At 37.4% G+C, this 26,146-nt stretch overlaps 1 protein-coding gene across 1 annotated transcript in view; it reads left to right on the top strand.

Annotated features, from left to right (window-relative positions):
• The window catches only part of ece2a (endothelin converting enzyme 2a), a 65,454-nt gene that overhangs the window by 20,096 nt on the left and 19,212 nt on the right, over nucleotides 1–26,146 (top strand). Inside the window, exon 3 of the mRNA XM_055032535.1 lies at nucleotides 12,653–12,936. Coding sequence (XP_054888510.1) covers nucleotides 12,653–12,936 — 284 coding nt within the window. The remainder of the gene's footprint in view (nucleotides 1–12,652; nucleotides 12,937–26,146) is intronic.

Below are 26,146 nucleotides of genomic sequence, written 5' to 3'. Positions count from 1 at the left end.
ACACATTCAAAGTGAAAACACAATTCAATTTAGTTTTCAAACACTGAAGTCAAGTTTGGTTTATTTTTCAAATATGTAAAAACAAAAAAAAGGTTTCTACAGAAACAACAGGTGAGAGACTTTTCTCCTGGCTCTTTGTGTTGATTGTCGTTGTATCCTCAAATGTACTTGCACTAATGCAAGTTAATTCAAAAAGTTTAATATAAATGGGGCTATAGGTAAAGTCTTTCACTGCGTTTTTAATGTTTTTCCAAATACAAAAAGTGGCATTTATATGGGGGCATGCATTCTCTGATCCCCCTAAATTAGAGGATTGTGTCCAGAAATCATTTATTTGGTAAATAGGGCTCATCTATTTAATCTCAGTATGGATGCAGCCCTCCGTAAAATGTTAAGGTAGGTTTTCTGCACTTTAAATCACTCAAAACACACGATTCCTATCATGAAACACGGTGGAGGCAGCATCCTAGATTAGAAAAGCAGCACCACTCAGTGCTTTCCCTAGGATAATGTTCCTTAAAGATGCAGTATGACAGTGGATATACAGTTTTCCTTTTAACGGTAAGTTGTTTTCTGCCATTACCAATTTGACTTCACCTCCCGCAAAATTCTGTCACACAACATCTAATTTCTGGAAGAACAATTCATTTAATCTCATTCACATCACGTTAAGACACAATGACACTGCAGGAAGACATGCAATTTCCTCCTACAGGGATCAATATGCTGCGTCAGCCAGAAAGCTCCCACAGTGGACTGGCCCCCTTAGAACCTGATCCATAGTGCATAATTATGCCAAGGTCAGGAGAGAGAGCCATTTGCATATTGGTGCAGGCACCTTGAACTGACAAACCTGCCTGCCAACCAGGCAGAAAATTAACCAGTCAAGTCAAGTTTGTACCTCTGTGTGTATGTGTGTGCACCTTTTAAAGTTACTACCTGCACCTTTTCTGCTGTTTCATTTTGGCACAGACGTAGTCTTAGTAGGTGGCTAATTGAAAATGCCCATACTGCTGTGACCCTCTTTGTCTTCGCATGTCTGTTTTTGTGTATTTGGGTCTTTTTTCATAGTTTGAGACAGACAATTCACCAACATCACCCGCTTTTGCTTCGGCTTTAGTTAAACATAACCTTTATCAGAGTGGATACCCTAGAGATTAGATGCCATTACTGCATTCACCTTGTGCAAATTGTAATGTATTGTATAAGGAGCCTTAGGTCAATCTTGACTGAAATAAGTGGGAAATAACATCTTTATTACTGAACTTTTCTGACTCCTGTTAGTGGTTCTCTCTAATGTGTGCATGCTGTGTTTGTTTGTCTACATTTAGGTGAAATGGAATAATCATGTCCTCTTAAGTGTGATATTTTGCCCACACACACACGCACACGCACACACACACACACACACACACACACACACACACACACACACACACACACACACACACACACACACACACACACACACACACACACACACACACACACACACACACACCAACACTTTATTGCTGAATCATGACCTTCCTTGCTTCTGTTACACCGCTGAGCTGCTGACAGATTAAAACAGCTTGACTTGAACAGTACATGAGGTGGGACGCAGAATAAAACACATTTTTTACTCCTGCAATGGCAGATGGATACATAAATATGGCTATCTGCAACAGTCACAATCTAGCTAAAAGGAACACAAAGGTGAGTGAGACGCAGCCATCACTAACAGGCTTCTTCATTTATTCATTTCAAGCCTTGCAAATAGGTCAGTCCTGAAATTCAGTTTAGTAAGAGCAAGAAAACTATCAGGTTAGCCATTGCTCATTTGCAAACCTTGTTCTTGGTTTTGTTTTGATCAAAAATGTTCAGTCGATGTAGATTTTTCCATTGCAGAGAATGGTGATGCAGTGATTAAAAGTAAAGGAGAAAGTCGCAGTGCATATGTTCTGAAAGGAAAAGGCCATTGTATCTTCACTGAGGCCACTGATGTCCTGTCCAGTAAACTGATCTGAAATGATCTTTTGCTCTCCAAATTGGGCATATAGATGCCCAATTTGTGTGTCTAAAATATGCCAAAAGTAAGTCAACAAAGTCATATACCGTACAAAGGTTGTGAATACTTATGGAAGTGTGATTATTTATTTATTTATTTTTGGTTTTCTATTTTTAATAAATTTGCCAAAATTCCCATGGTGTCATAATAAGATATTGTGTGTAAAAAAATTTACACCAAATTTTTTTAATGTAAGATTTACACCAAAATAAAATTTGGAATAAGTCTGTAACACAACAAAAGCAAAGCGCTGTGAATATGTTCCAAAATCAATCTGCATCGTAACCGGTCTGAAATTGATCAAAAATCTGTCCCTGGGGGAAATTTATCATCTTTATATCTAAAGATTTTAGCAAAAATGTAAATTGTGGATTACTTTAAAGCTTTCTGTATTTCTGAAATATCAAAATCAAATGATTAATTTAAGAGCAACATTGATATTTATTGACAAGAATTTAGACAAAACCATATTTTGTACATAAAAGTTTTGAGGACATAAAAACATTTGTGTGCTGAAGACTGAGGACACTGTAGGTGCAGGATAAAAGCTTTGTGTAGTCAGATATATGGACTGTCAGGAAAAAAAGTACCTCTTGTGGATGAAATACCAGAAAGGAGGTGTTATGAGCATTGCAGGTGCATATTCAAGTGTTACTTGGACAAAGTCAGCAAAAGTTGTGACGGAACAGTTGTGAGGCTGTGTTCTGTTTTTTTGGCTCAGTTTTGTTCAGTGCGAAATCAGTCCACAGCTAAAGGCTCCTGCAATCTGACTGCCAGCAAATTTATGGAATGATGTTTTGAGGAGTTTTTGGTTTACCCTCACAAAACTTTTATTTTTGCCATTGTGACCGTTTACTAAGTATTTGGTACAAATATTCACAGATTGCATTCTATAAACCAACTATGTAACAGAATGATATTGATGTTCCTGGAAAGGCCCTGTGAGTTTATTATAAACCAGAGCAGAATTAAGTCCAACATACAACCCTAAAAACAAAAATAAGTGAAATTCCCTTCATAGAATAGTTAAAATGTAATCTGTCATTTGTCTCATTGACAATGGATGTGATAATGTGAAGATGGGTGCATTTACATATTCTTTGTAGGTTGTTAAATGATATTAAGTGTGTCCTCTTCAATACAATTACATTTTCTTGTGATTGATAGACGGAAACAATGGTTGTATAAATAGTTCATTATCTTTGTATCATCTTGGGTTTATATAATGCTGGTGAGACTTTGAAGGGGTGGATGTTGTATCTTGAAGCACAACAGGTTCTGTACATTAAACTCAAACCTAAGAGAAAAAAGGTACACTCTTATTAGAAAAGTAAAGGTTAGCAGAGTGTACACCTCTAAAAACAACCAGAAAAATGTAACATTTAACAATTTGTACTCACTTATAAGCCAGAGTTAAAGTATGTTTTACATACTAAATAAAAAAAGCAGTACATAAAGGTGCCTGCTAAATATGCAATGGCAAGCCTTCCATCGCTTGGGACCAAAACTTAAAATGCTCTTTCACCTCTGAGTTTGCAACATAAAGTAAAAGTCTGTATTCTGCTGACTCCAGGGAACAAGTGATGATCTTTGATGATGATCTTTTTCTGAAAATCCATGTTAGTTTTACACCAAAAGTAATGGGACTAAAACCTTTTAAAACCATCTGTTCCATCATTCCTCTAATGTCTTGGAGAGCATCAACATGTTTTTTGGGGAATGTTTTTAGGTCATTTTTTGGAGGGTTAGACATTTTTTGCCCATTCTCTTTTTTATTGTTAAATAATAAACACTGACATTTACTGAAGGAAGTGAGGCTTGCAGTAGTGTAGATTTTCTGGGTTCTTTTGTGACCTCCTTCATGAGCTGTCAGTGACATGTTAAAGTAATTTAGGTAGGTCAAGCTCTCTTGCAAAGCTTTACTGTTTAGATAATATCTCACTCTGGCTTAATGGAGTCCCAAAGGTTTTGAAATGACAATGCAGTACTATCCAGGCTGATCCAGATCCAGTAATTTGTATCTCTCATCTATTCTTGGATTTGTAGACTTACTTTTTGAGAGATTTTAGCCTATGTCATGTCAGACAGGTTGTAAATATTTATTATTCAGTTAAGCGGATTCTTGAGATTTGTTTGACCTGAGTTAATTAATGATTTAATGTGTCCATTTTCCAGAGAGGGTCAGATACACTTTACCTCAATAAATGATGTATTTTCAAAAAGATATTTTCTGTTTTATTTGAAGCTTTACGTTTTACTTATGTACTTATAGTCACCCTATTTAACGTCATGTCGCTTACTTCACCTGACACCTGCTCACCTTTAGCATTAGTTTTTTTTTGTTATATTGATTTCCAGTCTTTTACCACAGCCATAAACATAAGTTCATCCATGTATTTTTGCTAAGGGGGCTTTAAATGCAAAACGTAGTACTGCAGCTTTCAAATGTCTGTACATCTGTAAAGAGTGTACGGTAATGCACTCTGGCCATTAGTTTTTAAAAAGAAAAGTTCAGCAAATGCTCAACCAGCCACAAGAAATTAATGGCAATCTAAAGAGGGGCGTGGGTGGCTTTCAGTAACTGTAGGTTCTGGCAAACAAAGTGAGAAACGATGACTCTCCACTCTTGCAGTTTACTTTGCTCAAACTCCTGGTGCCTGTTGGTGTTTTTTTATCAGAAGGAGAGGCGTCAGTTTTCATGCCACAGCATAGAGGCAGAGTCACACCGTAGAGTCCTTCCAAAAGTCCTCTATCTATCTCTCACTCTGTCACACACGCATACAAATACACCCCCACACACCCACACACCCACACACACACACACACCCACACCCACACACACACACACACGGCATCAAACAGTTACAGCCACATCCTTAATTATTCAGTCACTAATTACCTCTGCAACCGCTTACATAACTGATGTCAATTTTGTAAAGGGAGGGAAGAAGACATTTGTGAGGAGAGGTTGCCAGAGAAAGCAAGCTTTTGAGAGTTTCAGCTGGCCGATGTGCTGATGCAAGTTTTCTGAAGCTTCTGAAACTACTTGAAGGAACATTTCATGTGAAGAATATATAAATTTGGAGAAGAGGAAAAAATACACCAAACACTCATGCACCCAGTGGTTGTAAAAATGTCTCCTTCTGATTATGTGACTTGAATCTGGAGATTTACTGACCTTTGAAAATTAGGATCCCAATTCAAATATTCAAGTCTTTATTAACAAATGATGACATACTGATGTTTAGTCTTCTACTTTTCAAGAATGGAAAATTTTGTAATTCTACTTTGACAAAAAATAACTTTGTTTTACCCATTGAATAAAAGAAACCAAAAATGAGCTTTCTCAATGCCTTCTAATAGCTAGTGTGCCCCATTTTGCACTGCTAATATGTTTTGGGTTATTGTCTTGTTACAGGATCCTGTTTCATCTTTAGCTTAAATTTTTCTTACAGCCCTAATCACGGGTAGAGCTCATTGTAGATTCATCTACTGAATGTCACTAAGCCATAATACTTCCACCTCCATGCTTCACATTTCACATGTACGTCTTTCCTAAGAATCCTGTGAGATTATCTGATGTTTCAATAGAGTAAGCCTCCTACGCAATGCTGAGTAATGATTTGTTGTCAAATTTTACAAAAAAAAATTCTGAAGTACTCAGCCTTAGCTGAATACTTAGTTAAATTATTTGAATTTCTAAAATATTCTTCAAGTTGAAATGCATTTTTGTTCTAATATGTAGGAAAATCACAAGTTTTAAATGACATTCTGAGTCCACAGCTCAGGATGTCAGGAATACGTCAAGTGGAGAATTATCTCTGCTTCAAATGCATTTATTTACAGTATTTCTTTTTTCTCTTTTTTATCCTCTCACATTTTCTGGTAATTTTTCCTTGCTTTGTAATTTTAAACTGCAAGCTTCATCATGATCCATTGTTCATATCTTTTTTTTATAACAGAAAAGAGCTTGGCTGACTACCTATTAGAAATCATGCTGCGGAAAAATAGAAAGCTGCCCAATTTGAAGATGCCTTTTATTTGACATCTTAGCTGACTCACAATTTGTGGACTTTTCTTATGCTGCAATTCAACTCCATGAAAGCCTTTGTCTTTACATCTTACATTTTCTTAAGACAAAGATAAAAAGTGCACGATATTTTTACACCTTTCACTACGGTGATATAGGACATCTGTAGTTTTCAGAAACTGGCCATTCCTCTTTGGATCAGGTCTCTGTTGAGTATTTTTACTCCCTCTATTCTCCCAACAGATCTGCACCAACTCTCAAAATCTCAAAGCTTGTTGTTTTACATCTGTATTAGTTGTTACAACTTGTAAACACAAAATTTAAACTCAACCTTCAATCAGCTTAGACTACAGCCTGGGTCAGCTGGAGGGGTAGAACCAGCCCCTCTATGAAAATGGGACAGAACAGTTTGGATTTTGCAGCAGCTGAATTTCAGTCCAGTCGCAAGCAAAAACATAAGCATCCTTGTAAACTTGGGAATTCATAACAGACTGGCTTATTAGCTGCTTCAGATTGCCCATGGCTATGTTACTGGAGCTTAACGTTTAACTGGCCCCAGCATTACAGGAGGAAACTAGAAGGAACAAGGCTTTTCCAGTGCCGATGCAAATCTCGCCATGTTTCTAAAATAAAATCAGTAAACTTGTTTTTAAGTTTGTTTAAAGAATGCAAAAGTGTTCTTTTTTCTTAGTTCCTCTTGGACTGTTTAGCTTCAGCCTTCAGGCTACCAGGAAGCACCAGACAAATGTGTGTGGATGTTGCTCATAGATTTTATCCTTGACATCATTTATTATTTATCTTGGTTTGCAAACATTCTCATCTTAACTCACACTCGCCTCTTTCCTACAGAAAAGTCGAATGTTTAACGAGCAGCAGGCAAAAGATTATGGATGACATTTTTCTTCTTTCACACATGACTGCAGCCTAATTTACTCCAGCGACACCACTGACACATTTGTTGGTAAGACTTCCATTTTGGTATTTTGTTTCTAGTGACACAGACAACTGCTGGGAGGAGGTGTAAGATCTGTCTAAGGGGTGTCTGGGAAACAAACTGGTTCCTAACACCTTGTTGACGATAGATTTTCCACTTCCACATCCGTTGCACATTTTATTACTGAAATAGTATTCTTATTTATTTATTAAAATAGTGATTGAAGAGTCTTATTACTTTTATCTGATAGTATGGTGCATTTACTAATAAGAAAATATTTGTAAATTGTCAGTATATTTCCATAAACTAAATTTATACACATCACAAATAAGTGTGTGTGCTACAGCAAAGACTGCTTTTAAAAACTGCTGCAATTTGTCTGAGTCATAAATAGTTAGATTTAAATAAAATAAGAATGGATGTTGACAGTGACCTAGTAGAAACATAAGAGGTAACTGGTTAGAAACCAATGTTACTATCTCGGTGCATGCTCTCCCATATGTGCATGCTTTTCATCACCTTACTTAAGAAACTGCTGGAAAACATCTCTGCTTCCACATTATTTGATCTGGCTTAATATGATTCATATAAACTCTGACTCCAATATGAAGACTTATAAGATTTATTAGTTCATCCACTCACTGTGTGACAAAAACAAATACACTCCACATGGGAGCTTTTTACAGTATTTGTTAACATTTGCAACAGTCGCAGCTAAATTTAGCAGGGTGTCATCATGGCATCAGTTTACTTCGGGCTTGCCCAGAGCCCTGGTGCACTGGGGTTGGTTGAGCTGGGTGTTGCTATGTGTTCACTTGAACATCACCTTTCATCAGCATGGGCCTTAGTCGCCATCATTAATGTGTCAAAACCAATCTGGGATGTGAACGAATACCACAAATGCCTCTGACATCATGGAGTTTCCACTGCTGCGCTCAGTTCAGCTCAGCTCATGGCTCACGGCTTGGATGTTTCACATTGCTGGCTGATGCACAGGGGTTCCCCACCCACCGCCCCTCTTTGACCATACATGTCATCCAGATCTGCTGTTTATTTGGAAGGACATCATCTTACAGTCACATCACATAGGAGGTTTTTTTTTTTTTAGTACTTGAGTTAAAGAAGCACAGGTATTAAAAAATATTTAATCCACTGGACAAACTCTAGATGAATATAGATTGATTCAGGACAGAAAATTATTTCTGGATGGAGTATGTTAAGCCTGTTATATCTGATTTTTGGTTAACAGTGCTGCTCAATATGTTGGTGGGTTGCAGTGATGTGTTTCTTAGAAACCACGCCGTTACCATCGGAGTTCCATTTTTTTAAAAAAGTTAAAGTAAAAAAAAAAAAATGTCACAAGGTTTCTAAATAAACATTAGTAAGAAAAAAAATCCACTTTGTATTTGGTGAAATAAGATGAGTACAGAGCAATAGTTTTTTTTAAAAAACACTTATTATTTTCTTTAATTTATACAAACATTATTTTATAGCTATATCAGTTATTAAAAATAATAGGAATGCTGTTGTATGTTATTTTAATAAAGAATATTGTTCTGTGCTTTACTAGCTTTTGTAATTTATGGATGGTCTTAACTTTTAATTTATCATTTTCATCTTTATTGTTGTACAATATACATAGTAAATACTGTAGTTGCATGAGCAAACAGATTGTTATGGTAAAATATATTGCATATTGCATTGGGAGATTGTTGATTGTAGATTAGCTTTTCTGCTAATCTGCACTCTTGTATTTCCACATTTATTTATTCTTATAATCAATTACTTTCTAATACGTAACTAGGTTCTATAACCTACAATTTGTTTTCATCATGCTTGTCTAAATGTCCATCTTTTAATTTTTAACCTCTGTAAAAACGCTTTACACTTGACTGCATAAAAAGGGCTCAATTAATACAGTTTGTTGTTTTGATTCATTGAATTTATCTTTGAATTCACAGCTTCAGATTGAATTTTAAGCTTCGTATGTTATTATGTGTGAGGCCGTTTTCTATGTGTTTCCCGTCAGCAGACTAATCCTAAATTATTCCTGGGGATTGCCTCAGAGGTTTCCTTTCTTGTTTCATATCTCCACAGCTGTCACTCACATGTTCAGCTGGTCCTTAAATATCAAAGGATTTCTCGGGTCACACACCAGATGTCCTTTAACCCGCCTTTGATGGACTGCAAGGTACCAGGTCCATCTTTGGCCATTATATGTGTGCTAGCAGCACAAATAAATAATTATTTTGGATATTAATGGAAACAAAAAAAGCAAACACAATAACAATTTGTTTACTCATGCAACTGCTGGACAGCTGAGTGTTCAGTTGTTTATTATATGAGTGTTATGAAACATTTTAAGAGCAGGATTAGGTTTTCCATCACACAGGCATTCGGAACGAGGTTATACGACACTTCTAACTTTAGTCTCTTCCTCTCTTCTGCTTTTAATAATCCAGTCAGTCTGTTTAGTAGGAATGTAAAGCCTCCTATTTATGACCTGCAGACATGTAAGGCCCCAGACTCACCTGGATATTCTGTGCCAGACAAACTCATAACACCAAGATGAACTTAACCACCTCAAACACCGATGGAACTTTCTTTACTTCACTGCAGAGCTGCAAAGTTGAACTCGCCCCTGTCAAATGGTCTCGTGTTTTGATGATTTAAGAACACGAGATCACAATAAATCACTTCAGAGTTTTATTTATCCATACATTTAAGCTGGAAAACACAATTGTAAGGGAAAAAAATGACAAAAACCTGAAACTTGCAAACCCCACATGGATAATTCTTTGCTGAAGAACACATCTTGTTTATTGGACATTTATTTATTTATAATTTATTTTGGTCTATTTTGTTTAATCACACAAACCTGACCTTTTTTATACCTTTGAGTGGCTTTTAGCCTCAGTGGAAAATATGTATAGAAAAAAGTACAGCTCTGATTTCTTCGAAGTACTCAAGGTATCTGCCTTACGACTGTGTCCTGTGGGAAAATGCTGACATAGGAGATCCGGTTATCAGTACATATTCTGTCCTAAATAGGAACCAGAGACTGTAATTGAGACAACCTTGCCTTTCAAGTAAAAAAAAATTTTTAAACATTTATATTTTTAAATTTAAGACTTATGTTTGTAGGTAACTCATTAGTATTTATGAGTGCATGAAACCATCAGCAGGTCTCACTGACCCAGTGTAGGAGTCTTGACCTTGAGGAGAGTGTGGCAAGTAAACTTATCCTGATGACACCCAGGAATGAGACATCATGTCCGGCCTTTCCTCAGAGCAATGTGCCTGGAAAAAGATGACACACACACACACACACACACATACGCATATCTGTGTTTACGGGGGAAAACCCTGTGGAGGGAACGTCTGACATGCTGTGGGGTCCAGCAGGGGATGGAAATCAAAACCTCATGTTTGCCAAGAGGGATTGAGATAAAGTAGGAAGGACTGGTTGTGTATTATTCTTACTTTTACAGATTTGAAAGTGTGAAATTTTGCCGTTTTGGATTTTTCCACAAAATTTCTATTCACTATTAGTTTCATAATAATTTATTCACACACACATACTCTCAAAGGAAATCCAAAAGTTTTCACTTTAATTTCTAAAGTAATTGGTTTCTGGGTTTATTAACATTTAGGATAGACTGAGAGCAGTGTAGCTGTTCAAGAATAAATGTAATCCTTAACAATACAACCATCACCATACATCTGCGCACATTTCATGTCCTTTTATTAAACTCCAAACAAAGTGCATAAAAAGATTGTTGCTGGAAGAAAAGAAAAATGCTTTATTTTTCTCAATTATTTGAAACACAGATTACCCGTCAGGACTGATCAATGCAATGTTGAGTTGTTGCATGGCTGCATCTGTGGCTTCAGTTTCTCTGTTTTTGACCTGTTAAATCAACCTGTATTAGTTTGCTCAATTTTCTCGATGTATAAATATCTGTGTTCAGAAGTCCTTGCCTCCTGTGGTCGTGCAACATAAGGTTTGCGCATGTAAAGCACACAGGCAAGCAAACACACATCTAAATAGGTTACTAACATGTTGTTTGGTGTGAGACCGCAAACTGAATCATCCTGGATTTTCTGGCACATGCTCATGTGAAGCTGTTGCATGGTGGTAATTAGTGGAAGCAGGAAGGTGATAACAAGAAGGAACCACACGTTTGCAGCTGAGGTGTCGCTGCCAGCATGTCTCTCAGAGTCCCAGCCACACCTTTCGCACCCTCTCACACGTCCTCAGGCAGATCCTTTTAAATACATGCACATGTATCCGCGCAGCAAATAGTTAAACAAAATACTTCCCAATGACACTCTTTACATATTGTGCATAAACTATATACCCAGCATAAACTTTTCTTGTTACTCCTGTTTCATGTTCTTCCTTTGCCTCCTACTCCTTCCCTCTTCCTCCTCCTCCATTTACAGTCTGACTCATTGTATCCAAAAGGTGAGATGCTGCGTTCAGTTGGTTATTTTCATCTTGTTACTTTTTAGAAAATTGAAACTTTCTTCAATTTTCTTTTATCATGTCACTTCCAATTCTGCCTGTCAAGTCTTCTAGCCCTAAACGATGAGCCCAGATCATAATGTTCTTTTTTAAAGTCTTACAATGTTTTTGTCATTTAAAGAATTCAAATGAGTTTTGTGTTGAGTTAAAATAACAAGTGAAGAGTCAAGAAATGTTGCAAGGTAGTTTAACCTCAAAATGTGCTTCCTGATATGTGAAATATCACATTCTTCACCTAAGCTGTGGTGGTCTGTTGTGTGTGGTATATAAACCTGTATTATTTAGCCAGCGTGTGTTTTGACAACTGTAAAATCTACCACAGCTCACACACGTCATGCACACCAAAGCGTGTGCATGACTTCTATGAAATCAAATATCTTATTAATGATCCAGTATTAACATCAAACAATCTTGGTGTTTGGTGGATCTTTTATTTAGAAAAAGTACATTCACTGGTGACGTCAAGGAAAGATAATGTGACAAATGTAATACTAAATTCTCTTGGTTTCCTTGGTTTGTGTTGACCGATGTAATAACACCATACCTGGAAAGCTAGGAAACAACTTTATCAATAAAATCCCAAAAATCCAACCTTGTCTTTTGCAATTGTGAGGGTTTAAGGGAACTTACCGGCCTTAAGACACTGCTGACTGACCGTTGGCAGGACCGGTTAACCTGACTGATTCTGTCACTGTTTTTGAAAACTCATTAAAATAACTTTTAAACTTCAGGAATGATGTGATGGGGAATGTAATGATTTTGAAGCTGTGACCCTGACTGCACCCTACCTTTTAAATGGGGGATCCGACCTGTTCCCACTTGTGATTGAAAATCAATTAATCTAAATGTTGAGTCTTTTTCATCAGACACAAGAGGGAGTCCTGCAGAATACTGCACCTAGCTACAGCCAATCATAAGAGTAACTCTAATCATCACATTTATTCAATTAAGGCACCAAACACTTTGGTCCCTTAATAGTTATGTTAACTTTTCCACTATATTCACATATCTTTCCCCTTCTCAGTTAATAACCTGCTCTTCTCTGCATGTTTGGTGTTTCCCTCTGTCCCCCATTGATGGCTTGTATTTCTTTTTCGCCATTTCTCTCAGGTTGTGGAAACAGCAGTTTGGGCGGAGACATGTACGGTGCCGGCTACCATGCGATTACCAACATAGACTACTCCTCGGTTTGCATCAGCGCTATGAGTGCCAGGTACAGCAGTTGTCCTGGTATGACCTGGCATCATATGGATGTTCGTCAACTCTCCTTTGGCGATGCATCCTTTGATGTTATCCTTGAGAAGGCGACGCTGGATGCCATCATGGTTGAGGAGAAATCACCATGGGAGGTCTCTCCTGAAACTTCATCCTTCATTCATCAAGCTCTCATGGAGGTAGCCATAAAAACCTTTGTGCTTTATATTGGGATTTCAGGTTTGAGGGGTTTCTCTCTGAAACAGGTTCATTTACTCAATGGGTTTTTGGACTTTCACAAAACTGTAGTGAATATGTGTCATCAGTGATTTTTCCTTGTGAAAAATGTTCTGGGATCAGGCTCTGAAGCTTTACAAAGCTTCAGAAACATTCTAATAGAAATGGAGAGCACTTTGAAAACAAACAAAAAAATCATAATTCTGTCTTTTTAAAATTTCTTTTAGGCCAGAAATGCTTTACATGGTCAATTATTAGTGTTTCACCCAGGAAGTGGCTAACATTGGTAACCTTTTTTTATGGAAATAGTGATTGGTTTCTGTGCAAAGGGAGTAGATAAAGCTATTTTTCAGAGCCATTTCTGAAGTAAACAGAAAAAATAGATAATATACAATGAATACACACAGAAATTAAGCAGCATGAAACTTAATCAAAAACAAAAACACCTGTAAAAGAGCCAAGATATCAGATGTGACAATAATTTAAGAGGTTCAGATTCTTTAAACCACAATGATGTTTTGTGTTTGGGATTCTTTCAAGATTGTAGAAGTCTGCTTTAAATTTTGTCCATCTCAGCAAACCATTAATTTGTCTTTGGGATCAACTAATGTCCTTAAAACTAATCTGAATATTTAGTACATAAAAACGACAATTATCACCTGCAAGTAAAAGGTTTTAAAAGAACCTCACTTCAGAAATCCTTTACTGTGCCTTTAACTCAGCATCTTTGTTTAATTTTGAAGGAAGTTTTTATTTACCTTCATTTCAGTAGTACATAAAACAGAAGCACAAATGTCTGCACTGCAGATTGACTCGAGTTTCCTCATCTTTTGCTTCTAAATGTTGTTCAAACAGTGAATGTCACTACTGTGATGATTTCAATGCCCCACTATTACGATAGTATATCTGCAAATTACTCTCTGACAGTGAAATCAGTAATGGTGGCACTTAACATTTCCACTCCACTGCCCAGAAAGAGGACTGACAAGATGCTGAGTGCTCTCAGCTGTTGGGTGCTGCAGTAACCACCACATCAGTTTGACAATGACAATGTTTTGGCCATTAGCCATGCTAGACCTTGACACACGAAGACAAGAGAACACCACCATTAACTGAAGTAGGTAGCTCAAGGTTTGTAAATGGAGAAGATCAGCTCAAGGTACTCTCACTGCAATGCTTGAAGTGCAGCTTGATAAGTCATAATTCGAATTTAAGTTCACCACTTCATGGATAATTGTTCTTACTGGGATTTTTTTGAGTCCCAAATATGTAGAAATTACATTTTAAACTTCTAGATTAATCCATATCAGAAACTTTTCTTTGTATTTAGGTGTAGGGGAGATGTTGTGCCCTATTGAGATTTTTCAGCCTGCATGATGTTGCCAGATAGGTTTTATTTAAGGTATTTTTTATTCTGGAAATAATCAAACATGGGTGAGGCTACTGGAATCGAATAATTTACTCAATAAATAATTTTTACATTTGGTTTATGCTCTTAAATATTGAAAGGTGACAAGAAAACAAGGGTAGGTTTAATGCTGTCATTGTGTGATGAATTGGATTGCTAGTCAGTCATACTTAAAAGTCCCAAATTGTTGTCTCAATCTAGTATTTTCTGAAACATTTCCCACTACCAAATTAGCTGGAGTTTTAAAGCTATGTAAGCTTCGTTGTGCACGACTCTAACTCCAGTAAACAAAAGCAAATAGGCGACAGATACGCATGCATGAATAAAGGGGCTGTTCTCTGGGTCTTTTCCTCCAACAGAAGGAGGTTTTAAAGAAGGATCAGCGAGTTTGGTTGATGCACAGATGGATGGATTTGACTTTCCTTCAATAGGAGTGAAGCCGAACTCATAAAACAGCCTCCAACCTGTTCAGAAGTCATGATAGTGAAATTCCAGGTTCCTTCTCACCACTTTTTCATTTTCACATTTCCTCACCTCTAATTTCCACCCTGTCTTCTCTTCACTATTATAAAGATTTCCCCCAGCTGCTGTGTTCTCAGGGCTGTGTGGTCACAAAAAAGTGTAAAATTTATGATGTGATATTTGTAGTGCACTATTAATGTTGTTTCTTTGAGCGTTTGTGCTTGTTACATTTGAAAGACTTGTAATCTTTGGCTTATGTGGCTTCAGCAGTCACGATCTTTGCTCTAGTTTGAGTGTGTGTGTTATGCAGGAATGTGGGAGGTCTGTTGTGAACCTACTTTCTCCCAGGAAAGAGGAAAAAGAAGACAGAGAGAGGCAATGAAAGGGAAGGGAGAAAACCTCAGATAAACCAGGAGGATAGGGATCCCTTAGAGGTCTTCTGCTACCAGTGAACTGGAATGGAGAAATTGATTAAATGAGAGGAAAACAGGACTGAAGAAACTGCATGACAGCAAATGAGAAAGTTAGTGAGGAGAGGGGACGAAATAACGAAACCCCTACAGAAAGCTAATGAGCAGCGTGCCGGTATGAGGCCGATTAGACAGAACACAGTTGAAAATAAAATCTGCTTTAAGGCTTTTTCCCACCAATTACTTGAGCTGTAGAAACACACTGATAAATGACAAATGGTGCATATTTACACTTGGGAGTACTTGGGGAAACAAACAAACAAAACAAAACAAAAAAATCAAATCAATGCTTCAGAAATTGCAGCCAAAAAAAAAAAAAAGCAGCAAAACGACAATAAATCATTCTCACCTGTCGTGTCTAATTTTAACAACTGACAATCTCGACAAAGAGTCGCGGAACAATAGATTTTATTGTGTTTATTTTTGTTTCTAACATGCACGCTTCGCTCGTACATTCAAACAAAATCTCGCTGCAGAGGCCGCGTTTCACTGAAGTGTGAAATTTATTTCACAGACTGACGCTCTATGAATCACTCAGGCTGTTTCTATGGAGACTTTCATTGGTTATCATTTTAGACTAACATTTTTAATTGGTAACCTTTAGTCTTGTTTAAAAGGTAAAGAGTAGTCCTTGGACTTTTTTTTCTAAGAGACAAGTTTACCTGAAGATCCTTCATTCTAATTTATCCTGATTTATTGAGGAATACAGAAATTGTAATCACTAAAAGTACTGGACTTTTCACTGTATTGCTAAAAGTATTGGGTCTCCCATCCAAATCACTGAATTCAGGTGTTAAATCACTTCTATTACCAACTTTGTGTTTACATAGACTTTGTGAAGGAAGATGTTCTCAGGAGCTCAGTGGATTCCAGCATGAAACCTTGATAGTATGCTGCTAGAGCAGTAAGGAAATTTCCTCATTGCTAAATATTCTGCAGTCAATTTTTAGTTGTAATATATAAAAAAAAAAAGTGGAAGTAAATAGGAATGACAGCAACTCAGCCAAGAAGGGTTAGACCACCTGAAACCAGAGTGCGGTTAGTGAATGCTGATGACTCTGGTTTGTGGACACGTGAGCAACATGTGCTGTGCAGAGGTGAGCAACTTTCCTCAAAGTCAATAACTACAGACCTCCCAGCTTTATATGTGGGTTTCAGATTAGCGCAAAAAATAGGACATTTCAAGAAACACACTTTCATCCTCATGCAGCTTCTTTTGACTGAGAGAAATACAAAGCCTCAAGCAGTGGTTTAAAGGATTGCACCAGTGGACTGAAAGGAATTGGAGACATGTTCTCTGAAATGACGATTCCATACTCATGCGATCTAAAGTCTGGGTCTGGGTCTGGGTCTGGCAGACCCAACACACTTGCACACCAATTCACAAAGCATACTCCATAAAGAAGAAGCCAGACCATTTTTCCAAGCTTAGTATCTTACCTGAAAAATGCTTTCCTTGACAAATATTCAGATATTTCCATCAGGTCACTTTAAAACCTGGTGGACCGTCCTCTGTGAAGAGTTGAATGTTTTGGTAATACATTTCTGTTTCCTGCATGTTGGGGGATTTTGCAAAGAAGTACTTTCCTTGGAGGTGGCTGAAAGAGAGATTATGCAAGGTCAAGAGGTTTATTCCAGTGCAAATCTAAATCTGTCCTAGTTTGCTGGTTAGAAACACAGCAAACTATATATGTGTTCATATATGCAGATAATAATCAAAATTAGAGCAGTTGTGTGCAGCAGATGTTCAGAATGTTTTGCCTGATGACTCCAGGCTGAGTTTTTATCCGTGCTTGCAGCATAGCTGAAGGTCCTCTGAGTCTTTAATGCATCCTGTAAGAGCTAGACAGCACGTTAGTGATATTCATATTGTATCTCATTGCATTTATAAAGTTTGATGTTACTAGTTAGAAGCGTGTCGTTTTTGTTGGATAACAGACTGCGGTCATTAGTTGTTGTTTTCAACAGGCCTTTGACATGTTTCCTGAGGAATTCCAGCCCATTGCTCTTGACTAATGTCTTACTTATCACACATTTGGACTGTGATTTGTGCTGCTTCTCATAAAAAAGGTCAGCTCCTAAGAGTGCTTATAGTTTTTGATTTACTGTAAATGAAAATAAGTTAATTGTATTTGGAAAGTAGGTAGGATGAGTCCATACTACGTCTATACCAATTGGCTTATCCTGAGTAGGAGAGAATCCGCTGCATCTTTAGGATTTGGGAGGAGAGCACAGCTATCCGTTGTTGTTTTTGCACAGGTTTCCTCACCAGTTTTTGCTTTTTTACTGCCAGTAAGGTGACATTCCACTGACTTAGAGCCAGATTTCAATGCCAGTAGTTGGCACACATTTCAGCCACTGCCCTTGCCTGCTGTCCAGCTTACACTGCGTTTTGGTGACTTCCTGTTGCTTTTTGGATCGGGCCAAAAAGCAACAGCTGAGCTGTCTGAACCAAAACTTGGCAACCACACTCTATCAACTTATTTCACAAGAAGATTGCGCATTATAATTTTTGGCCAAATATATTGTTTTGTGAAACGTACTGTAATGCGACTTTAATCCCAGATCGATGACAGAAGATGATCTGCTGAAACTGCAAACTGGTTAGTCTTCACTTCTCCACTCTACATTTATCGCAGAGGCTCTCTCATTTTTCCAGGCATGTCTATGTTGAGTGCAAAACTGGCTGGGCCTGTTTTGATGATCTCATAAAAAAGAAGAAATTTAGTTATATTACTTTTTGTTTCCTATATTTCATTTTCTCAGTTTTCTTATTGTCAAAATGTATTAGCTGGGTTTGAAATCCTTTGGTTTCAAATTGTTTTAATAATAACGTAAATAAGCATCTAGTGCCCTCATTGTTATTGATGAGTGAATAACATTATGAGATGATACATACCTCAAAGAAGTGCTTCCCTTTTCAGCAAAGGAATCCAAACAAAATATAGGTTATCAGTTTTGCTGTTGGCTACAAGTGAACTGATTTCACAATATATTCACGGTATTTAAAAGTATACATTTTCAAAGTTCAGAGCAATTCTTTGTAAGAAAAAAATCCTTTCAGTGACCTGGTGATGTCACTATGTTATGATTTAGTAACTCAGTACTTTGTTCTCGTTCCAAAAAACCTTCCTCTGGGTTGACCTCTGCTTTTATTCCAAAACAGTGAGCAGGGAGCTTACATGAGCTGTTTTATCATTTTATTTTAGCTTCATGGTTTCGGCTGTCGGACGCAACAGACCCACAGATCTTTTATTTTTCGCAATTCAGTGACGCTTCATCAGCCTCATTTCACTCAGCTTGCCTGCTTGCTTCCTGCCACCGTTGTCATCAATCCCTGATTTCTTCATTTGGTGTGATCTGGTTTGTGAGTATGACACAGAGATAAACAGCACTTGACAGGCCTGAGGAACATGCGTTGCTGCATTAATTCCCTCCTGAGTGTGTTTCTGTGTTTTGTGTATTTCTGTTTCTGCATGTTGGCTGTCTGAACCCTTTGTCCCAGAATAAAGTGGATTATGCTAACCTGTTTTATTCCTTCTCAACATTCACACTTTTCCTTCTCCATATGGCTTTCGTCCATGTTTGTGTAAAAGGTGAGGCTTATAAAGGGATTAGAGAAATTCTGCTTGGTCTGAATGTACAATTAATTTTGGTTTATTAATTTGGAAGCGTGATCATATTTCACTGTTGTCCCCAGTAACTCTACAAACGTCACCAATTTTGCTTATGGAAAATTAATCTCTGCCATATTCACAAACCAGAATGGTGATTAATATTTTAATCACCTTGGATTAAAATATTAAAAGTTATGCTCATAGTAGATTTTGTATTTGTTGTGCTGCACAAAGTTTAAAGTTTCATAAAGTGTGATTCTGAGATATGTGTGGAATGTATTTCCCTTCCTTACATGAATGCAGCCTGGCAATGAAGACCATTTAACTCACTATTAGTGAAGTGTGTATGGCCTTTGGCTCACTTCTGTTTCTTCCCTCAGAGATGTAGCTGTAAGTGGAGTTGGAAGTTGTAATGCATGCCTGCTACCTGAAACAGTCCTCTGGGAGTTGAGTCAGGCACTGGACTTGGATGTGTGCAATTAAATCAGGGTGCCAGAAGAAGACAAGTGTAGCATCCATCATGCATTAAAGAAACACAGAGAAACTTGTCCTGTGCAGCACACATTGCCCTGAGCCTCCAAGGCAAGTCACACTTTGACCCAATGATCTTCACACGCTGATTTTGCTTCGGCAACTGCTCTGCACTTTTTTATCTTATACTAGTAAGTTACAATTTTGTGATTCTTGAGGATTTGAGTGGCTGATGACAGTTTAGTTTCTTTTTTAGACCACTGATTTCAGAAGATAAATGAATCACATTGAATAAAAAAATTCTACTTGACAATTACACATTCATTTTTATGGGCACATTTTAACAGTTTTATAGCTGAGCAAGCCAACAGGGTGACAAATTTCTCACAGGCAATTTAGATTCTTCAGTTTAGCTGATTTGAATGTTTCTGCTCTGTGGGAAGAAATGAGACAACATGAAAAATCCACACAGAAAGGAAGACACGGGAATCTAGAACCGTATTCCTAGAACCGTAAGAACTCCTGACAAATGGCTTGTCAGGAGTGGGTCAAGGGGTGACTCAAAAGAGATCACACAGTCTTGTTCCTAGCAATATATTTTGTAGTTGTTTTGTCATACTTCCTATTTTAGTTTAAGACAAAGTGGACATTTCACACAGAACAGTAACAGATCAGAATATTATTCTTTGGTGAAACCTTGATTTTAGTTGCATCGTTTAAGATGGTGGGGTCAGAACTTTGTATATCAATGTGAGGATCCATTTTGCCTTGTAACTAAGGTTCTGGCTGGTGGTCGTGTTTCTGGCAATCTTGGTGATTTTGATTAAGAACCAAAGAGTCATTTGCACTGAATGTGCAATTGAAATGGAAATCTAATTTACAGTGATCTTTACATTTTATAAGAACTTCAGATTATTTAATATACCCTCATTGTCAAAGCATGTCTTATGGTGTAAATTTGTCCTCAGTTACTTTCCTTTATTTTGCTGTTCTTCCACCTCTTTTTCATACATGAACAGCTCTTTGTATGCACGTGTGAGCAATTACGGCTGTGCTTTGCAGGCAGCTTGAAAATGGATGCATGGGCATTCCATAACATAAAACTGGGTATGCATGCTTTTTGGTTTCAGCCCTCGAATTTGCATGCCTCCAGTTTTGTATCTACACCTGTGTTTCTTTGCATGAATCCTTTTTTGCACACGTCTACATTTCACACTAGTCCATGTGTGTGGGGGAGAACGTGTGAGGAGCTCCTCCCTTCCACTTCCAGCAGAAGGAAAGTAGAGCACTGGAGCACACGTGAGGTGGAAAGAGCGAGTGTGATTTGCAAAAGTAGCTGCGCATGTGTAGAGATGCGAGCTCGGGATCAGAAAGCCGTGTTTGTGTGTGACTGCCAGTTTTGCTTCCAGATTTATTCCTTTTCTTTTGCATGTGTTTGCCTTTTGTTTTGCTTGTGCGATTATATTTGTATTAACATTGAGGCAGCACGATGTTTTTAATACATTTTTACAGGTGTATCATCATGAGTGGTTGAAATGTCTTTGCATGAATGGAAAACTGTTGATGTCTGTGTGAATGAGGCAACTGACTGATGAGCTGAAGCCTTCTGCTCTCTAGAGATGTTCGCTTGGCTTCGGGATGGATCATCGCATGTGTTTGTTCTTATACAGGCCTGCTGCTCGTATGGGCAGATGGTCTTCCCCGGACACACAAATGCCAACACCAAAATGACACACAATGTGCAATAATGTTCATTCATTTTAGGCTATATTTAGTGTGTCAAAAATATCGACACACAAAAACAAAACGATCAACAGCAGCGTTGCAGATTTCTGTGAGAAAACAGATTTCAGAGACAACCAATGAAGTCTTTCTGTCTTGGATTATGAATACATTAGTAGATTGGCTGCATTTGTTTCTCTAAACTTGTTTCTGGTGTATGGTCACATCTGTGAAAGCACATTACTTTCTCCACATATTCCTCATTGTCTTCTGTTTAAGCTCAGTGGAAATCTTGATGTCTTCACTGCTCAGTCTGACTGACTCCATATTTCTCTGTGTTGTTGTGCAGTGAGTTTTTGTTTGTTTGTTTGTTTGTTTTTGTCTTTTTGTCATTAAAACTCAGTTTTAAAATTATGACCCCAAAATTTGGTTTTGGTTTTATCAGTTGACAATGTATTCTCTGTTAAGGTTTGCAAAATTTAGGTAGCCATGGATGTTTTTTTTCTGGAAAAAAAAGGCTTCTGCCCTGCAGTCCTTTGTACAATGTAGTAAGTATGAGAATACTGTCAGGACGAGTGTTTGTTAGAAGTTCTAGCTTTATTAGTACCACTAGTACAAATATTTCACCAATCTCAATCATAAATACATATTAAGCAATTACTTTAAACCTAAGTTTTTTTTATTTTTTTAATAAAATAAAAAGGTCAACATCATTCTTTGTAGCATAGTTAAATTTGTGATTTGCAGCATTTGTAGATATAATCATTTTTGATCCACTTCAAACATAAGATTGGGCGAGAACATCACAAAACACAATAACACATTTACTTACTTCTAAATGCTATTTCATTTTTTACATTGATTGTGGACAGAAGTGTGCAAAGCAAACTTGAATCAATTAAAAGTGAACAAATCTTTCACTTTGCCTAAAAGACATTAAAAAACAATTAAACATATTTTATAGCGAAATGGAAAAGCATAATTTCTGTAAACATGCCACATGTGCACAAAGATGCACACGCACACACACGCACACACACACCCACCCCCCCCCCCACACACACACACACACACACACCCACACCCACACACGCACACACACACACACACACACACCCCCACACACACACACACACACACACACACACACACACACACACACACACATGCTCTTGGCCTGCCCAGTTCACTGTTACCAAGACTACCAGCATCGACTACAGAGCACTGTTCCTATGGAAACAACAGATGCCTCAAGGAGACGAAGAGTTAATTGGAAAAAGAGAGTACAGGGAAACGGATGAGGGAGACTGGGGGCGAGAGAGAGGATAATAAAGAGAAAGTTCTGTTGTTGCTCAGAAAGACCAAAACAGAAAACAAACTTTTACCCAATTTTCAAAACTGTTGTCTTTCTGTACTTCTTGGCTGTCGTCTGTTCTGTGCATTGCTTTCTTTAACCTGCCAACACAAGATAGATACAAACCCAGCAGGGGTCCGAAAATGAGGTTAATCCATATTTAAGGTGGACTTCTGGAAAACAATATAGGCCAAAGGCAAGTGGAGGAAGGACCCTGAAGGTTAGTAAATCACACAAATCTCCCTTCTGAGACGGGCTTGTATAATCCGGTCTGCCAAACCATAAATCTTTTCTGCAGAGACTTTTTCTGTTGGCCACTCACCTCTCCTAAAGCGCTGTCAGAAAGGTTCAAGCATGCTATCAGTTTTGCTTTTTCTGCATTCTTATTTCCGATCATCTCTCACAAACACACAGACAAATGAAGGCTTATGGCTTTACATAAGTGGATAATCAATCACAATTTTGTTTACTTACCTTCTTCTGTTTTTACTAAAACTGAAAAATCTGCTTCACTTGTAATGTATCGACAATTCAGAACAGGATAAACTCCCCTTCTCTCCAACCAGATCATTCCTGCCTTTTGTGCTTCTAAATAGAGCACAGGTAAATCAATACAGACGCTTTTCTCACATTAAGGCTTCTCAGAGTCAGAGGAGAGGGAGGAAGAGAATCACGGTTTTCAGTGATTTTTTTGTTTGTTCTGGTTTTGTTGGAAGTCGTTGCGTTAGATTTAGTAGGTCAGCTAAAATTTACTTATTTCTTATCTAATAAAATATTAGACGTCTGACTGGTGCTTGTTGGTTCAATAATGTTTTACTGTATGTTTACACTTAAATTTCTTTAAGATGAACACCTTTTCCTTTGACACTCTCCAGGCAGGGGTTGCAGATTTGCAACAACTTAAACAGTCTTTTCAGGTAATTTGAGCCTGAGAGGGTTATTAAGGACAAACACTTAGAAGAACACACGCTGTAGGCTCAAGGCATCAACCAAATAAAACGAGTCAAATGTATTACAGGAAAGGTTAAAAGTATAGCTGCAGTGTATGTCCTTCTTTTCTCAAAATGTGACCATCAAAATCTTATCAGATAATACATTTTCTGTATTGACTGTTAAAGCCTAGTCCAACCTGTCTATTAGATAGTCTTGCTCTTTTTCAACACTTTGTGGGAAAAAGTGGATCTTTCTTTACCTCCTGGGTGCATGGATTTGATAGTGATTTGTAAAACTACGCTTAGCTTTGTGTATGTGGAGCATTGGTTCATCTGCACATCATGTATTGGATTTTTTGTTGGCTTGTTTGTGAGTTTGTGCATGTGAAGTGTTTCTGGATTGATCAAACCCAGCCGGCTGTGAAAATTCTCCTTCTTTCACACAGTAGATCATTCAGCTGAGTACCCGGGTCATTTTTTTTTTCTTCTCTGCACTCATTTTCCTCTCCCTCAGCCGGCCAGATCTTTCACAGTCCACTGGATCTAGTTTGGGCGATGACTGATCTTTGTGGTCTTCTATCTGCACACCCTCTATTCTCTTAGTTTGCAGACAGAAGACAACTTGAGCAACAGCTTTTTTTTTTATTATTTCCTGTTCGGAAAGGTCTGTTGAACATTACGTTGATTCAGTGTCAAGTGACCAAAGTGACCTCCTCACATCTGAGGTAATGGTCCAAAGAAATCACCTACTAGGTTCCATCTGCTTATCGAAGTGTATAAAACAGGTAAAGAGCCATTATTGGTCACAGATGTAAGTATATATAAAAAAGCAATATAAACAATCTTCAGAAATTATTAATGATTAAAATAGAATAGTCATGCCCTTTTTAATTTGTCATCAGATTAATAGCTCATCTGTGTACTTCAACAGGCTTATCTATAGCAGTTTTCCCTTCCACTCAACTTTCGAATATTATGAATAGGTCCAAGCCAGCATTGAGTCACAAAAGATAACTATGACTCCAATTATCTTTTGTTAGTTACAATAAGTAAACCAGCATATTATTGAAAAGTTCATTTTGTTTCAGCATCATAGTAACAAAGCATTACACCTTATATAACTTTATTGCACACAGAGTGACAGAGTGATGAAAACAAGACATAACATTAGATTTCAGGTAAATAAAAATGTATTTCAATACAGAAAGGTTGGAGTATGCTTAATATCTACTTAAAGTTTATTTTCAAAATCTACTTTTATTTTGACAAATGGCCCTCGTCACAACGCATATTCAAATTTATTAAATATTAATATAAATTATGAGTTGTACCTTTTCAACAAAAAAAAAGCAACTTCTAGAGAGGGGGAATTCTGGTCTGGAGCTCTTTCATAAATTTCAGTGCCATGTCTGAATAGTTTATGTTCCACTGCCAGATCATTTTCCCCTCAACATGCTCAAACAGGCATAGTGCACATAGGAATGGAAAAGCAAGAACCCAGTTTCACATCTGAATGTGTTGTTTTCACCTTTGCTGTTTCCAGACCAGACAGGAAACTCTTTATTTGGTTTGAAGATCCTAAATAATATATTTTTTTTCTGTTCCTGTAGCGTACAGACAGATCTTCCAGGGGTTGCTGCTGGTTTATGAGCTTGTAGCCACATTTTATCTGTCCTTATTCAGAACTTTTTAGATCATTCATCACAGCTGTTCTGTCGCCCCTTATTTAAAACAAGAATTGGAATATAAATTTATCCCAAGCTGTCTCCTCATCAGCCTCATGTCATGTGAATGTCTCACTTTAAATTCATTTTCTTGTTTTATTAACATTAATCCATCACTTACTTGTCATCTTCTCTCTTTAATCTTATTTTCTGTTCTTGTTCTTTCATCATCGCTGCATGGCAAATACCCTCTCGGCTTCAGGTTGCCAGATGTGCAGGGATTCCACTACAGAACAGCTGGCCTTTGCTGCTAAAGACACACGCACACATGGGGAAAAAAATAAGTTTTAGTCCATACACAAATGTATGTCAGTGATTTTTTTCTTTTGAAAAGAAACATATTGGCCAGCCTGTGGAGCACCAAACTATCTGAAGCATATAGGATGGTCTCTTCATGGCGTGAGAAAAATGAAAACTCAAAAATGTTTGCTGAGGTGTGTCACAAATTACACAATTTTTTCAAACTAAAAGTTTGAAAAGAAATAATCCAACTTAGGAGACAAAATATATTTGATGTTTTCTCTAATAAAAAAGACTGCTACAAATGTTTTTAGAGAGACTCTCAAATATTTGCCGATTTTAGTTCATCATAATCGCTGTGAAAACTGTGGTCTAAAATACATCACTGTTCACAGAGAAGCGATTAGATGACCAGCATTTTAAATAGATAGTATGTTTCTTTGGTTGAATTTGTTAAATATTGGGTCAATAAAGCTACATAAATCATATAACGACTGTTATATGCTGGACACTGTCCAAAACACTAGTGTAAAACTGAAGGCCAACTCATATTCATTGGCGGTAGCAACGTGCAATCTCGTGATTGGTTAACTTTTCTTCCTCTTAATGTAGGACCATCTACTAAACTGTAGCTTCCACTTAAAGTCAGGAAGTTTGAGAGCAATGAACTTACCTCTGACTCTTCAAAAGAAAAAAAGTCCTGGTTGTTTAAACATTCTTTCTTATTATCACTTTTCAATCCAGAACTTTTTCCTTTTGCAGATAAGTTGCTT

Source organism: Poeciliopsis prolifica, unplaced genomic scaffold (genome assembly GCF_027474105.1).
Source record: "Poeciliopsis prolifica strain line A6 unplaced genomic scaffold, Auburn_PproV2 SCAFFOLD008, whole genome shotgun sequence".
NCBI classification, from domain to species: domain Eukaryota; kingdom Metazoa; phylum Chordata; class Actinopteri; order Cyprinodontiformes; family Poeciliidae; genus Poeciliopsis; species Poeciliopsis prolifica.
The sequence above is the reverse complement of the archived record's forward strand: the minus strand, read 5'-3'. Positions and strand labels throughout refer to the sequence as shown.